The sequence below is a fragment of the Triplophysa rosa genome, linkage group LG6 (genome assembly GCF_024868665.1).
Source record: "Triplophysa rosa linkage group LG6, Trosa_1v2, whole genome shotgun sequence".
NCBI lineage: Eukaryota > Metazoa > Chordata > Actinopteri > Cypriniformes > Nemacheilidae > Triplophysa > Triplophysa rosa.
This window is the reverse complement of record NC_079895.1, coordinates 21,756,124-21,774,397: the sequence shown is the minus strand read 5'-3', so window position 1 is coordinate 21,774,397 and position 18,274 is coordinate 21,756,124. Positions and strand designations below refer to the sequence as shown.

Here is an 18,274-nt window from a genome sequence, read left to right as displayed (position 1 = left end):
CGTTTTAACAATCTGGACATGCATAATGACTTTTAGAAGCCTTCTTTTCCGCTAGAAACAAAAATGACAGATTATGGTAACTTGATCTCTGGGCATCCAATTTTTATCTAATTCTGTTGCATCCAGCAATTCCCGCATGATGTACATTAGTGTCATCGCTGAAAATAACCCGCCTCAGTTAGGGCCTACCACACACTACTCTCCTGGACTCACTTGCGGTCCCCCATTCTGTCCTGCACCAACTTCAAGGAGAAACAGGTTGTTAGTGGACATTTCATATTTATGTTGTGGCAGGCAAATTCTTATACAGAAATTATATCTTTGATAATTATATCAACGTCAAATTAAGACTTATTCATCATGTATTACTGCAGCGTTTCCCATAGAATGCGGTCCGCCATGTATATTTATGGCCGCCCAAGTATATTTGGCGTAGTGTTGGGCGATATTCTGTATGATCAGATTGTTCTATCGCCAGCCTGTGGATCGCCGATACACGATAATATCGAGGGGCAGGGCAATTACGCATTTATCCATGACAAGCTGGATTTGTGGACAAAAACAGAAGCTTACGTGTCTAGAAAATGCTCATGTGTGACTGCAATTGGCATTCTAGCAGAGTTTTAAGTTCAGTGCAGTTGGCAACATTGTTACTTACCACCGCAACCTTTTAAACAAGAGAAAGAAAACTATTGCTATAAGTCAATATCATTCATCCAAATGCGTCATTGATGCCGGCGTGCGCTGTTATTACTTGATTGCCAAACTGGAACAACTCGTGCGGTGGTTTTAAACCCTCACGCGTGCATAGCAATTCCTGCGAGGAAAAGCCCGACCCGCGCGCATCACAAGCTCTCTTGTGCACTGAAAACTCGAAGCCCGCACATTATAAACTCTCTCTGGTGCGAGGAAAAGCCTAAGCCGCGTGCATTGCAATCTTTCATGCATGAAAAAATGCGCAATGCACGTTTGTAATATTGATTTGCAACATATATTGGCAAACAGCCAACTATCGTCTAGGGAATCAGCTATCGCCTAGATCTGAGGATCGTCGATACACGATAGTATCGTCTATCGGAACAACCCTAATTTGGCGTCACATTTTTTATATCCATCCGTGCTAATGACAGTATCTGTGATCGAATAACTTGTGGATAAACAGCGCTTACGCATCTTCTCTCCTTCCTGACTTGTTTGGTGTGAGTGGAGCGTGGCTGCGTGCGCATCCTTGTCTTCCGTCTTCGCATGCACTCTCTCTTCTGATGAGCTCCATGTGTGTGCGCGAGCCCTCGGCCTCTCGTATTTAACTGTCACTTGCATTTAAATCAAAGAAGTGTTCGTAATACAGCAACACATTGTCGAGAAACAGCAAACAGCATATAGCCACTCTTTAATGTAGATGTACTGTATTGTGATTTTGTCCGATGATGTTGCGTTTATTAATCAGAATTTTAGCATCGGTTAAAGTGACTCCTGGTGGCATCCCGTTGTAAAATACAGCCGTGTTCAGACTTGACTTCTTTTTTGAAGCTGCTAGCGTCTGTACATTATAATCCTATGGAGTAAACCGTGTTTTCAAAAAACGTCCTGAGCGCTTTTTTAAATGCCAGCACCGGCGTCTTTTTCTGCAGCTCAGAGAGCGTCTTTTGAGGTTGAAAAAGGTTCAACTTTTCTGAAAACAACGCCTTACATCAAGCTCCTTTTTCACAGCTAACCAATGACAGAGACCTGGCGTTTCCATAACAACATGCGAGGAAAGTGATTGGTCGAGAAGGCTCAAGCTCGAAAAAATAAAATGCCGGCCGAAACGCTCATTGGAGGATAGTTTTGTATAAATGTAAGTTTAATTTTCACTTTCAACAACTTCTGATTGCATTTCTATCGAGAAATTAGTATTGTAGTTCTTAAATATGTGATTAGTTATTGCAAAGACGCTCTCTGTTTATAATTCATATAGACTTCCGTTACACTGCCTATGTTTCTCTGGGCTGCCTTCGTGCGCAAAGTCATGGCATTCGGCTGCTATTTGTAACCAAATGCTGCGAGGTTTTTTTATATAAAAAAGAGCTTTTGTTAAGTGTTTCTTGTCAAAAAAAAGTGCTAACACGACGTGATGACGTCAAAAATATGCTAATTAGTTTGTGACGTCAAAAAAAGTGCTAACACTAACACGATGTGATGACGTCACAAATATGCTATTTAGTTCGTGACGTCACCAGTCTGCCTGTCAAAATCCTATGGTAAACACTGTATTGATATTGGTATTTATAAGGAAAGAAGGCGTTCAGCAAACACAAAGATTACACATTGATTACTTGTTGTGAACCTGAGCTCAGTTTCACTCTTCTCCTTCAGGTTTCTTTACAGGCTGTATTATTTGGATCTAAACTGTGGTTTTCAATTCGTACCACCATTAACACTAGTGGCAACTGTTTACCACTCTAGGTAACAACTCAAGAAGAGAAGACACCAGTTTCTCTGTGTTATTTAAGTATTTACAATGCATAAAACAGCACTTGCACCCCAAATGTATCACATGTTCACTTTATCTGAACTCCGGTCACCTTGACATCAACTAAATGAACTTAATTTTGACCTTTGTGAATTAGGTCTGCACCAAAAGTCCTAAAACCTATTGTACAACTGTATGACAAACAATCTAGAGGAATTCTAAAGCTATTAACCACTCAAGAGCAATGAATTATGTATTACGTTTTGTATCACAAAATAATTGCAAATTGTTCATTAAATGTCTTGCTAATACGTTTTAGTAAATGCACTTTGCAATGTGAGGTCACATTTTATATTTAGACAAAAGCCCACTTGAGGTGTGTAAACCTGAGAAATAGACATCAACACAATTTATTTAGGCATTTATACTGATGCCATTGCCAGGCCTTATAATGTTGCCTCAATGCCATTTACAGCTTTTAATTTATGCCATACTAGCATCTTTAATATTGTTACATAAATGTATTTTAGGAAAAGCCACCATTTCAAGCCTGTGAACATGAAAAAATATGGGGAAATAAAGTTGTGTGGAAACAGAAAGGGTGTAGAGCAGCCCTTATCAAAGTCCGGAATTCGTCCCGGACCCACCAAGTGCCAAACAAACATGCATGCAGGCAGGCACGCGTGTACACACAGGCGAGCCACGCGCACAAATCAGGGGGCCGAACACATAGAAGCGTTTATTGTTGTTAGAGGCTGTGTCCACCGAGGCGTTTACGCCTGCGCCCGGCGTGTTTTTTCAATTGTTTTCAACGGAAACGCCGCGCTTTTAAAAAAAGCCATCAGTTGACGTCTTTTTCCGCGCTCAGCGCTGGTGCTATGCGTTTTTCCCACGATCAGCGCCGGCGTTCGACCGGGTGCCCAGAGTTGAAAAATGCTCAACTTTGGGCAGAACGCTGCGCCTGCAGCGGGCGTTTTCAGCCGAGCTCCTGCCGTTTTCAGCCGCATAAATGCGCCTCGGTGGACACAGCCCCTTAGATGCGCCTCTTTTATTTTTTTCAGTTGGCAGAGAGCGTTTTGCACGCTGCTTATGCGCGCTGGGCGCCTCGCGCAGTGTTTACTGACTTCTTCAGGTAATGCGTGTAGATAAAATGTTGCGGGTACATTCCCCGCGAGCGCGTGGTTTTGCTTTGGCGACGCAGCTCGTCTTTCTCTTGGTCTATCTGTGCAGCGACCGGAAGAAAACAGCAGAACAACTCAATTCATTCAACTGACCGAACAAAACGGCGTTTTCAAAACTCTGTCACTGTTACAGACTGCATGGGCAAATGCACATGAACGTAGTTTGTCTGTAAATATTAGCATAGTTTGTTGCCCAGACGGACATTTGTGCTGCATGATTCACTAACAGTTACATTGAAGTACTATTTCATAAACAGAAAATATGTAAATGAGAACGGCTTTTTGCATTTTGTTGTATAAAAATGCAGCACTGTATGTAAAAGACAGTAAACGCAAGTAAGACTAGATGACGCCATGAATATGATGATTAGCATATGGAGAGTTGCTTTGCAAAGACATAACTTGTTCATAAGATGTTCAAAAACAATGTTTTTATTGTGCAATGTTTATTGTGTCAAATATCAATGAAACTGCAGTTGGTTTCTTTTGATTAAGTAATAATATAAAATACTCACTTACTGACACAATAAAACACAATAAAACATGATTTAAAAAATTAAAACTGAGTTATCTGTTTATTAAATGCACGTTTTGTAAAAACAATTGTACCGGACCTTTGACATTGACGAGAATTCAGATTCGGACCATTGAATGAGAACCCCTGGTGTAGAGAATGCAGTAGCCCAGTGGTTCCCAAACTTTTTACAATGGCGTACCCCCCAGGGATTTAACATCATTCTGCGTACCCCCTTTCTTACAGTCACAATTGTGGTCTCAAACATTTTTTTATTTGCATTTTAAATACATGTCATTTTCTTTTATCAACCAATAAATTATATATGTCTCGTATATAAATAAATGACTCACTGCTTAATGAGATGGATGTGCTTGAAATGACTTGCATAACTCTGTGATGTTTGGTTGTATCGGAGAAAGTCTGAGTCTCAAATCATTCTCTATGCAGAGTCTGTGTTGATATTTGTTCTTTATGTGGGCAAGTGCTGAAAACCCACTCTCGCAAAGATACGTTGTGGAGAAGGGCAGTAGTGTTTTCAAAGCGCGATCGGCTAAGGCACGATACTCTGCATGCAAAGCTATCCAGAAGTCTGTCAGTAATTTTTGTGTGAAGTCACATGCGGTATGTAAAGACGTGCGCTTACGCATGAGTGGACGCATATTTTTTGATTGGATGTCATGAATTTGACCTTTTATGGCACTACGTGACTACTATTTTGCTGTGTGTACACTAGAGGGAGCACGTCTTTATATTTAGCTTGTTAGAAAAACATGCCTGGTTGATTGTCAGGTGCGTTATAATTAAGTAAACAGTAGATTTCAGGATTTTGTTCACGTACCCCCTCCGTCACCTGGCGTACCCCCGGGGGTACGCATACCCCAGTTTGGGAACCACTGCAGTAGCCTATATCCAATGTGAGCCACACCCTGTAGCTGCTTATAGTTCCCTCCTCTTCCCTTTATTCTTCTCAGCACCCATCCCCCTCACTCTACTCATGCTATAGGAAGGCAATATGGGGCCCCTGAACTGAGATCTGCCTGAGGACGCTGATCCTTAGCAGGTGGCTTAAACTGAACTAAAGGAATGCGTTTGAGGGATAAAGCAGATATTATACATTATGAGAACAGGCCTTAGAATTAATATTAAGCAGCAAAAGTCTGAAATTCTTCAGCCCTAGTGCACATTCATAAAAGTGATCATAAATATCTTAAATATTGTGGTAATATGGTAAATGTTTAGACCAATATGAGGCCATTTCAAGTTTTACTGCTCCAAAATCCATCTATTTTCCTAAATGAACACAACCATCAATCACTAAGTGGATGAAAAAGAGACACCCAAGACAATCATCAAACGCTTCGCTTTTGGTGTAAAATTAATGTTTGGTCCATTTACACAATAATATGGCCGGTGCACTGGCTTTTAAATGCAAACAAGGTTTTCATTGTCCCTGGACAGCTGCCTTTTCCGGCAAACAAACTGGAATGAGGTGGTTGGGGAGGAGGTCTGAAGAATCACACGTCCCACTTCAGAACCAGCTGCTACAGCCGACCGCTAATGCAGACTCCTCAGATCAGCTGCCAAGTCACACATGTGTGCATGCTCATAAATGAGACAGGTCGTGAAATATATCTTCATGTGCAACAGAAAACAGCACAACACGTGTGGAATCGTGTGGAATTGAAGTTCTGAGAACACTGGATGAAAAAAATGAAGTAATAATTCCATTTTTAGCAAAAGTTCAACTAGTGTTTACACTGATAAAGGCATTGACATGTAGTGTACTACAAGTAAATCAAGTTTTTGTTTGACTGAAAAGTGTGAAATGTTAGATAACATTACCTGAATCCCTTTTTATGTAGACAGTTTTTCGTCTATAAACCAAACTTTTAGGTGTTCAACCGGCAAAGTTTAACTTTCACACTTTTACATTTACACCTGTATTTACTATTTAGCATCATCCACCTGTGATCCGATCGACCAAAATGCATCTTAACACCAGGTGTAAACAGCCTATACAATTAGGCCAAAAAGTGGCAACATACCGTGTGCGTTTGAAATGCTGAAAATTGTTGAATGTGTCTCTACCTAAAAAGCTTGAAGTCCCATAAAATAAAATAAAATAAATGTTAGCCTTAAAGATAACAATAAACTGGTATGCTCCAAAACACTGACAAAATTCGCATTTAGAACAAATAAGCATTCAAAACTTCTCGCACAAACGCCCCAAAAAATCAGAAATGTTCATGACATCATCTTAACAAAACTATAGTTTCTTGTACCAACCTAAATCACAAGCTTCATCACTGTTGTAACTGTTTTTGTGTAGTAACAGTGTCATTAAATCTAAATTCAGAATATAGACTTTTTATACAACTGTGGCTGTCATGGGCTGTCAAATACACTGTAAAAAATGATTTTTTGAGTTTGTAAAATAAAGCTAGCATTACTCGAGTATGTTTTACAAGCAAGTTGTATTTTGTCTTTCTACTTTAAAATGTCGCGTTTAATTCAATGTGTTACTTGAGGTTACTTTGTAATTATTTGTGCTCTAATACATAAGTAAATTTAAATGAAAATGCCAAGTAATATTTACTTGGTGTTTTGTCATTAAATTAAGCGATGTATAAAATTGATGAATGCAAGTAAATTATACTCCACATAGCCATATAACTGGCGCGAAGAGCCTGAGGAAAGCTTGCGCATCGAAACATTTGTTCAGCGCCTGAGGGGATTAAACTATGGTAAGTCAGTAAATGTTATCTTTTTAATTCATGTAGTAACATTTGCAGCATAGTGCAGCTTTAAAAACTTTATTTTCGCTGGTTTGTTTGAGTTCGAGTTCTTGTTATTGAGTCTCGGTATTGCTAACATTTCTGGACAACGTTTGCAAATGCGGTTGTTTTTTATTATGCACATGGATAATAGAATTAACGTGATGCTAAGTTAAGCTATTAATATGTTGACAGTGTTCAGTTTGCTAAACGTAGTGCCAAGTAGGGATGGGCGATATGGCCCTAAAACTCTATCACGATAATTCCTGGGATTTATTGCGATAACGATAAAAATGATCCGATCACAATGCGTCCTCGACTACCTCTGGATCAGGACAAGCTGATCGGAGGACATTCTGATCAGAAGCGCGTTTACACTCGTCTTTTCAATGTGTATGTGGACAACATCCAGATACAGATCGCATGTTAATGCCAAATATAAACGCACCCTATGACTCGCGCTACAGAAAGAGAACAGAAAAATGCGGATAAAAGAAATCTAATTAAATAATCCATGCTTTTATACGCTCATAAACGTATTTAAAATAACGTAATACAAACTCGCATTTTGTGCTGTATGTAAACAGGCAGCAGTGCTGTGCACGCTGTGTCGCTATGAAAGCACATGTGGGCGCGAGCTGCGCACGGGACGCTCCGTTCATCCTGTATGTAACAGGCAAGAAATCATATTAAACAATTTGCGCACGCGCGCATAACATCTAACGAATGTTTAAACAAATACTTTTAGCCAAACTAAATGTTGTGGTGTAACGTATTATGACTATCAACGAATACTTAACAAACGAATTAAATAAAACGAAAGTGAAACTAAACATTAACTCGGATGCATCTACAGTGCCGACCTAAACGAGATTTAGAGCTCGTATTTTAGTGCAAACACTTTCTCAGCTTCACGTCCGCCCTCCGCTATACTCGTTTTCGCTTCACATATGAGCTGTGAATGGGTCTCACAAAGAAATGCGTCATCAACTAGAATTTATCGTTTATATCGCGGGAAGACTAATTCCTATCGTGTGGGGAATTTCTACCGGTATATCGCAAACTATATAATATCGCCCATCCCTAGTGCCAAGTCTCGTTGTCTAACATTACGTAACTTAGACAAATAACTTAACCATGTAATGCATATTCATCAAGTTAAATCAAGTTTATGCTCCGTATATAACCAATATGATATTGATAAACTTGCAGTAGCCTGCTGTATGTGAGTGTTAACTTACCCTTACAACAACGGCAGCTGAACTGGCGTTGTTGTTACAGATAGAATGGTGGATCTTGAACTAATTTGTTCTAACATTTAAAAATTGGTATAACGTTAGCCTATGTTCAATGCATTAAGGTCAATAAGTTCATTTGAATTATTAATGACAAATAATCTAATTGTGGCATTAACATCCATGTTCATCTGTTCCACAGGTATTGGACTCACCATTCTCACCAATAAAACATTTTTAACTGATGCCAGAGGAAATGTGAAGGTGGTTTAATGGATCTGAATTGATTTATTTGATTACCTTTTTTTATTTGTTTCTCTGTTTTTTAAATAAGCTGTTAAATATTTGAATTCAAACATTGAATAAAAGTATTTTTGTGAAATACCTGTCAGCGTTTTTTATCTTCAGATACATTTTACTTAACACATATTAATACCTCATATATGATTTCAAGTAATATTTACAAAAAGCAAACAAGCAAAGACTACTGAGGAAAAGATAACTAGGACTCCTGTTAAGAAATATTAAGTATATTTAGAAGCATTACTTAAATAAAATTTACTTGACCCTGTACTTAGGAATTTCTAGTAAAAACTACTTATACATGGGTTTAGCCTTTACTTAGACAGTTCTGATCAATTTACTAACATTTCCTGAGTGAAAAACGTTTCCTAGCTTTTTTCAAGTAAACTTCACTCCAACATTTTTTCAGTGTACAGCTTTGCCAGGCTGTGCCTTAAATAAAATGCTATGAGTTGGTTTATTATACCACGCTGAAAATTATGGGCGAGAACTGTTTGTAATCGTGCTTTGCCGAGCCAGGCTCATGTGGAAACATAAAGGTAACCGTTTCAGACCGTGCTTAGAATGGTTCGGCACAATGGTGGAAAAGCACTCAGAGTTTACTACATCATGTAATTGTGAGTGCTGGACTGGTCAGAACCTGCCTTGAATTATCACTTAAGCCCATGTTCTAAAGGTATGCCGCATCTATCTATCTGAAGTAGGGTTGGGAATCGAAATTCGATTCCAATTCTGGAATCGGATCCATAAGAAAGGAATCGGATCCTTTAAAAAAAAAAATTTTGATTCCACTTAACGATTCCGGACCGCACGGTCACATAATTTTCACGTCATCTGTCAAGACCTGAGTCACCTGACCTGACATAGCCATCTGCGAGGACCTTCCGCTCGAATACTAAAAGTCAGTTCACACGATGGACCGTGGAAGGCGCTCTAAAGTGTGGCTGCATTTTGCGAAATCAAAAAGACAAAGCTATGTGTAATTATTGTGACAAACTATTATGTTGCAAGACGGGTGTCACCAGCAATATGGCAAAGCATCTGCGGTTGGTTCATCATATCGAATTACAAGAATGCACCGTGATTGATGCGTTGCGCATCCCGAGTGCCCACACTTCATTAGCCACCGATGACACTAGTGCGGGGACAACGCCCGAGCCATGCGCACATCAATGTTACATCATTTTTTTGCGCTATAAAATCATCCTACCTGTTTATTTTATACTGCTACGGGAATCTGATAGTGTATTTCCGTTGTTAAATCATTCTGCATATTTATTTCATACTGGTAGTACAATATGATAGGGTATTGCGCAGTAAATTAATCCTACATGTTTGTTTTATGCTGGTAGGGAAATCTGACAGGGTATTTACGCTGTAAACTTATTTTATGTGTTTATTTTAAGATGGTAGGACTATCTGACAGGGTATTTTGCATTGTAAAATCATCCTACCTGTTTATTTTGTCGATGTGGTTTAGATTATATTCAATTTTGCCCTGCGGTAGGAAAATCTGACAGGGTAGTACAATTCGACAGAACACCGGCACATGATGCTACACGTGAGACCCCCTTCTCCCTCGCTTCGAAAGAAGGCTCACACAGGACACTTTTTTGTGTGTTCAGCTGTAACTAATGGCACAAAATAAATATTTTTGATCTTCCTTGACTTTTATTGCTTTTTCACCGCTTTGGAATCGAAACTAAGAATCGTTAGGAATCGGAATCGATAAGCAGAATCGAATTTGGAATCGGAATCGATAAATTTGAAACGATGCCCAACCCTAATCTGAAGAACACACCCATCTCTGTGCCCTAGGTAAAATGTGAGTCATTCGTTTCCATCTTCCAAATCTGATTGTCATTCAGTTGATCATTTAGTTTCAGTACATCTGTCCCAACAGAAACTTTGTTATAAACCTGTTGGGGCACATCTGCTAAAACTGACACCAGACGTATGACGACATCACTGCTGGCTTGTGGCGTGTCTCATGACACACCAAGATCTCTTCTGTATGCAATCTACTCTAATACCTTTTACTAAGGTTAGGGTTGATGTACACACTGTATTATACCTTTCTCAGATAAGAATCAACAAGAAAACAAAAATGAAATGTATGGAACAAAAGACATGGCACTACCTGCTGTGGTTTAAAAATCCCATCATTAACATGTGAGAGTAAGGGGTTAAGGTTGGACCACTAACCAAAATAAAAATGACCATAGGCTATTAATAAAATAATTGGTATGTGTATTATTATGTATAGGGATGCACCGAATGTTGGGCAAATGAAAATATTCGTCCGAAAATAGCAAAAAAGCATGTTCGGTGTTCGGCCGAATAAGTGAAATGGCCAAATAAATTTTACCGAATATGACATGTGATATGATCAAGCATCAACCAGCACAGAGAGAGAGAGAGAGAGAGAGAGAGAGAGAGAGAGAGAGAAAGAGAGAGAGAGAACTTGCCATGACGGAGTAGATTTCTGAATGAAACCGTCTTTACCGGTCGGTAACTTGTGTACTTCAGACTGGAGCGGGCGGTCTGACAGTAGCCCCATCGCTCGCGACATCCTTTAACATCATACAGTGGTCACGTGCACACAATTCCATGTAACGTTACTAAACAATTTAACAAAGTATGTTCTGTGCATCCCGGCCACGAGTGCACCTTCTGAAAGAACAGTGACAGTCAGCTTTTGTGGGCGGAGTTTGGAGGAGAGAGGTGAACTGAAATGGTTGTCAGTCATAGTTGCTTGCGTGGATGTTTTTTTCTTCTTTAAATCATTTTGCAATGTAGCCTACAATAATCCAACAGTTTTCGTTTATTCATAGTTTTAGCTTATAATGTTGAATGACACTTTTTATTTAAAGCGGCAACGAGTAACTTTTTGACCTTAAAATAATGTCTCTAAAATTATTTTAGTGGTAAGACAACTTTTAACTGGACGAATTTTACTGCCGTTACTACCTAAGCAGCCTCCTATCGTCTGAAATTAAACTTGTAACTTCGGTGTTCTGGCCGGTACAAGCCCCGCCTATCCCCTGCTTTACGGCATACGTCACGTTTTAGTCGTAACCTGGGAGAAGTTGGCCAACAGCAGAGCTAACAGTAAGATGAAACTATCCAAAACATCACCATGGCAGAGCCAGCCAAAACACCAAAGAGGGTTTTGTCGGAGGAAGCAAAGAAAAGAAAGCGAGAGAGTGATCGGACACGAGGCCGGTCACGAATCAATATCGGATGGGCTTACACTCGGTGGCACGAGCAGCAAGAGGCAACGGGTTGCAAAACGGATGCAGACCTAGCGGTCCTGCTCCTGGATTTGTAAGTGTTATTTGTACATTTTTTGATACTGTCCTGTACTTTTGAACGTATTTGTTATTAGTCTGTGTCATTGGCGCAACACCGGTTCGCACTTTATAAGCGTAAGGTAGCTGAGAGATAATATATGGTTGCCGGTGTCAATAGCTAGCATGTTGTCGTGTCTCGTCATGCATGTGTGTAGTGCTTGTAAATAAAGACTAAAAAAACACACTAAACGTGTTGTGGTAAAAAGTAGCAGATTATTTTGTTCAGACCAGTAAACCACGCAAATGTTGAATAGTTCAATCGTTGATTAGGCTAATGTTGTCGTTATATATATGTACATGCTATGCGCTGTTTTCATACCGAGTTGACTGTAGTTATAACATATATTACACAAAACACAACGCCTGGTCGCAATTGTGTTTAGTGACTTCCGATATAATAACAAAAGAAAAGTACTATAGGTTACAAAACACATTCAAGTCCATGCGTTGTTTCGGGTAGATACAAATGTTCCATGTAGCTAGCACGCTATGTGCTAACGTCTAACAATCAGCTGCTACCCCCGAGTCTACTTTGAGGTTGTAGTATAGCCCTGTAGTACAGCCCATAGTGTTGGCACCCGTGTGGTGTGGTATGCTATGCTATGATACAACCTTATAAACTTATGACAATGTATGCTGTATAAGCTACTATGGACATTGTTGCATGATACATGATTTTGTGGACAATATTTCATTACATTATACAAATGACACCCTTTGCAAACAATGCTAAGTTACATACGCGAGATACATACACGAGACCAACTATGCAAGCAAAAACAACTAGGCTTACTTACCGTTCTTTGTTGACATTACAGTTTATAATTATGGAGAAACGATACATAAATATTTGTACTGATATACGAAGAACATATGGTAACACGGACTACTTTACCTGATCGGTAGACATAGTTTGAACGACGTATCTGGGTCCGTCGGCTTAGTAAACAAACTCACGTGTATTGAGCTGCCAGCTGGAAATCTTTGCGACAGTTTTTACAGACAATTCTGCTTATCAACCACGTGGGGCAACAGTAAGCAAAAGTTACTCTTTGCCGCTTTAAGTGTTTTGGTGTAGACAAAAGGGTACAGAGTGGTACATTCTTTCAGCAGTCAGTTATAGGCCTAATATAGGCTATTCAAGAAGGGAGAGGGCTCAATTTTTTGTTTAAATTTAGCCTACTTGTTTTGCTCAATTTTATTATAAAGTCACCATGAAACGGAAGTTGCGATTGACTTCTTTTCCGTATCCTGACGTGTATCCAAGTGAAACGGCTTCTGAAATTAGGAAAAAAATGTAGGACGGGCTTTTTTTCCCCCTTCCCTTTTTGATTGGTTTGTTGTAAGTTGGGCCTGGAGGGGAGGGCTAAAAATGCCTGGCTATTGGACAGCCACTATAGTCCTACCTCTTTTTTGTTGCTGATGTCATGTGGTGAAGAGTTGCTGTTGAGAGGGGGAGAGGTGCAAATTAATAAAAAAATAATAATAATGGTGTGCACGGATAAATCATTTATAATAATCACTGCAACACTGTGTAAAACACTTCGATATTTTCCTGTTTGATTGCATGGTGACTTTAAGTTATATTGTATTATATTGAAAAGCAAGACAAAATATAAAAAGCATTTTGACCATTCCGTTTATGCAATAGTGAAAAAATTGGCTAAATAAATAGAAGAAATACGAAAAGCCATGTTCAGTGTCCGTTATTAGGCCTTTGACCAAGTGTTTCATTTTTATTTGGCTTCGGCCAAGAATTTTCATTTCGGTGCATCCCTAATTATGTAATGGCAAACATGGTTAACTGTTAACAAACAATACAGTATATTTATGCATTTGGCAGATGCACTCAAGGTACATTTTACGATTTGTGTTTCTTTAGAATCCAACCTATGATATGATACCATCCTCTACCAGTTAAGCTACGAGACTTTATTGTGATACACGAGGAACAAACTAGAGAACTGTAAATTGACAATGAATATTTAAGTGAAAGAAAGTGTTAGAGCATGATCTCTTTACTTTCTTTCCCATGGTAAAACCGCTGTATCAGCCCTGAGTACACTGTAAACTTATAATGGAATGTACCAGGTACTCAAAATGTGCCAAAAAGTTGAACTAACTAATATTTTTGAGTTCATTCAACCTCTATCAGAGATTTAAGTTAACAGTAAATATTTTTTTAGTTTTTACAACTACGCTAAAGTTTAGAGCTTAGGGGACTAAAAATAGAAAAAAATAGATGCAACCCTACTCTAATATTTTAATTTCAAACATATGCCCTCTAGTGCCGGTTTTTACCTAAATGTGATGTAATCGCTGAACGTGCACCACTCAGACGCTTTCACTCAGATACCCAGAGTCCCAGACGTTCGCACTCGCAGGGCACGGCAGTTGGATTCGACATCAGTCCAAAATATGCAAGTTTTGGTTGCATAAGGTTTCTCTAACCTAATGGTTAGAGACTCAGACTTGTAACACAAACGTCGCCGGTTCGAGCCTCAGCACCAGCAGGGATTGTAGGTGGGGGGAGTCAAGGATCAGCGCTCTCCTCCACCTTCAATACCACTGCTGAGGTGAGACCCTTGAGCAAGGCACCGATCCCCCGAACTGCTCCCCGGGTGCCACAGCAATGGCTGCTCACTGCTCTGGGTGTGTGTTCATGGTTTGTGTGTGCACTTGGATGGGTTAAATGCACAGCACTAATTCCGAGTATGGAATACCATACTTGGCCACACGTCCCTTCACTTTTTCAGCTGTTTAAAATAATGTTGCAGACTAAGTAAAGTTGTCAGTACTCAAAACTTTGAGTTGCATTAAATTAAGATGAACCAAACACTAAATATATATTTTGATTTAAATTAATGTTTATTTAAAATTTACAGTTACTCAAATAACTAGCTATATGCTCACTGATGATATTTAAGTTTGCAAACTTAAAAAAATAGAGGCAATCAGTTGCCTCAAAATTTTTGAGTTAGTAGAACTTATCCGGGTTTACAGTGTAGTTTATTACTTAAGCAATAGGAAAACTGCACCAATGTTTAGTAGTTACAAAGATTTAGATGAACAGTTGTATTAGTTGATGAACTGTAGGCTATATTGATTTTTTTTACCATTCACTTAGCATTCCCCAACTAATCTTATTTTGTTTGCGGAATCTGCACTGTAAAAGCTTCCCTCCGTCATACAGCCTGGTAGAGGTATGACTGTACGGCACAGTTACCTACTTCCTGTTGATGGTTTTAGAGATTGAGAGGCAAGGTCTCTTGTGATGTACAAAACAAAGGTTTGTTAATCACACAAGGTGTGAGAACTTTTGTGGGTTCTCTGAATGAATGCTATGTCATCAAAAGGAAATGCAGTAAACATCTAACGCACACTGTCAATAAAGCAAAAATAGCACATATCACTGTTTTACACCTATGAGGAGAGAGCTATTAGATCCAGCAATGGGTCTACGGTTTAATAACAGTTTGAAACACATACTCTCTTTTATCTAAAGCGATTGGGGGTTTTACTTCATGGGAATGATGTTAAAAATAATTTACTGGACTTCTTTAGAGCATAATTTTTATGAAAAACAAAAACAGATACTTGGAGATTCTATATAAGACCTCTTTTTGTGTTTCTCAAGGGAACAAAAACTATGGTGCTGAAATAACATGAGGGTAAATATGACATAGATTAAATTTTATATTTAGTTTCTATTTTTTCAGTTCTTCATATAGAGTTATTTTCTTATTTTGATTAAATAATCAATATATAACATATCAATATAGCAAGACTTAGAAATGTAAGTTTCATACTGGCAAGGGAGCCATTAGAAGATCAGTCTATGTGGAATGCTACTTGTGATTGCAAAGTGATTGTACATATGCAAAGACACAGAGAGTTGTGCTGAGGGTGCAAGAAAGCGTCCACACATCCACAGAAGCTGACAGAGGCAGATGATAATGGAGTGGGGTGAAAGGTGACACCCGCCTCACTCAATCCACAGTGAGAGTGAAAACGAGAGAGAGAGACTGTTTTACACTGCTGTGGCATAGGGCTGTGGGCAAGCAGAAAATCAACTCTGATTACTGATCTGCAAAAATCTGATCAATTGGCTAACACAACTATATGCACAGAATGTGTGATACAAAACAAGACAAAAAAATGACAGAGATGGAAAGAAAAACATACAAGGTCTGTCTCATTTTAATGGATGTGCTTTGCTGTTTTTGCAATGTGAGTCTGTTTTTAGAGCCCATAAGTGGACAATACAACAACACATCCCAAAATAACTGTCATGAAGAGAATTAATACAAAAAGGCATAATGTTAAATGCATAACGATAACTTAGAATGCACACATTGCTGGAGAAAATAGAGAAAAAAATGTAACTGTCTGAAAACAGATGACAGAGCTATAGTATCATGTCAACAACATCCATCAAATTAAGGTTGTTATGCTTTCTGGGGTACATTTATATGACACAGATGAAATTTTCTGGTCAAGCGCAAACTTCAGCAAACAACCAGATCCCCCAAAATTCCAAATGCGTTCTGTGTAAGCCACTATTAAATTTGATGCAATTGTTTGCCTCATTTGTTTGAAGCACAAATGCAAAACGTCCAGGTATTATGCAAGAGAATGTGAAGAAGACTGAGAATTGGTTTCGGCTGAGACTCGAGCAACTGTGTGTTGGGTCTGCCACGTGCCCATTCGCGAATGTGAGAATATACAATTTTACTGTAAAACCAAATGCACCCTGCATATAATGTTCTGATACAATTATTTTCAAATCGCATGATACTGATTAAAACAACTCTTACAGTTATCTAAAGAAAGAATAGTCTTTTATCATGACAATATGCAAACGCTAACTCCCTTCCATAAATTCCATAATGTCCCACACGCTTCAACTGCCACTTGCTGCAGTGACATTAGGCATTCTTAAAAATCTTAAATGTTTGAGATATTTTTAAATTGTTTCTACGTTGTTTTCATCTCCGGATCGATTTAGCACTGAATCCGTCTCAAGTGAAAATATATAACTTACACATCAATAAAACTCGCCATCAACCTACTCCAAATCAGTGCATGTGCTGTGATTATGGTTTATGCCATGGCAAGTCTATGGTTGGTTGGGTAAAAAAGCACGCTGGCAGATTTAAAATAGGGCACGTCATATTTCACCCAAAGGTGACACTTGAAGGCACTCAAATCACAGCAAATTACGTTACTCGATTATAATCAAAGCGACCTGATAAAACAGCACAAAACCCCACATACAAATTTCTCGGTGTCCGAAAATGCTACTTACTGCTGACTTTCATGCTGCCAAATGCCGACGGCTGCGGCACTGGTTTGCAGCTTTCTGCGAAGGAGGTGGTTCTAGGCCGACCGGACATTTTTCAATCCAATATCCCACGCGTCTCTCAAAGTTAAATAGGTTTATTTGTCTTGTGAACGAATCCGTTTCGACCCACAGGAACCCGATTATCTCCGACAGAAATAATGAGGAAAATGTGTGAATGCAACTCGGCTGTCCGGGGTCCTCCTTTGGTCGTTTTCTTCAGTGAGCTCTCAACCTTCTGTCTCGCTTTCAGATCATTTTCTCTTGTTTGTTTTTCTAAATCTGTTTCTAATATTTCCAGCGATGAAGCCTCAAATAGATTTCGTCAATCCAGATGTCATGAAATTGGCCTTTTCCCAGTCTCCCTTGAACAAAACCCACCTATCCTCGTATCTTTCTGACTGGAACAGAGGTTTACACAAAGAAAGCAGTCGGTGTGTAATATACACTTAAGCTACGGAGAGATTGAAGTGTTTTTCATCACAATGATGAACCATCCATTATTTTTCATATACCGAGGTGGAGACTCGACGATCCAATAGAACCAGCCATGGCGGCTTCCTTGCTCTAACCAACGAAACGAATAAGAATTTTCCAATTGCCCAATTTCAAGACTAATATCCTCGGCCGCTCCGACCCACTTAACTCCATGCAAAACTAGGAAATCCAATGTACACAAGGGTTGAGAAAGCAACGGCACAAACGCTTTGTTCCAAAAGAAAAAGATGATCAGAATTCCCAAGGCAATTGAGAAATTTCCTTTTTTATGCCTTCTCCGACGGTCTGTGCTCGTTCTCTTTGTGACCGATTAACGCAATCTGCGTTTGGTACGCAACGATGTCATGATGTTGAATGGCAGCACAGTTAGGGTTACGTCAAATCGTGCTTTCGTGAATCGGAAACTGTGGACGCGCAGGGGAGGTCGGAGCTAGCCAATCCAGTGTATTTCCATATACATGGGCGAGGCAACGAGCAACCCATCAGCCAATAGAAATTGTATGTCCTCAGAACACATGGTGTAATTTGCCAATCTGTTAGTGTTCCGCAGCCATGGATGACGCGCGGAAGTTGAAAGTGGGCGGGCATGTAGAGAAACTGATTGTATAACAATCCAATAA

At 39.3% G+C, this 18,274-nt stretch overlaps 1 protein-coding gene across 1 annotated transcript in view; it reads right to left on the bottom strand.

The window, feature by feature from the left end:
• gsk3ba (glycogen synthase kinase 3 beta, genome duplicate a) overlaps window positions 1-17,981 on the bottom strand; it is a 94,666-nt gene extending 76,685 nt beyond the window's left edge. The window contains exon 1 of the mRNA XM_057336688.1: window positions 17,124-17,981. Coding sequence (XP_057192671.1) covers window positions 17,124-17,211 — 88 coding nt within the window. The 5' untranslated portion in view covers window positions 17,212-17,981. The remainder of the gene's footprint in view (window positions 1-17,123) is intronic.
• Window positions 17,982-18,274: the final 293 nt, after the last annotated feature.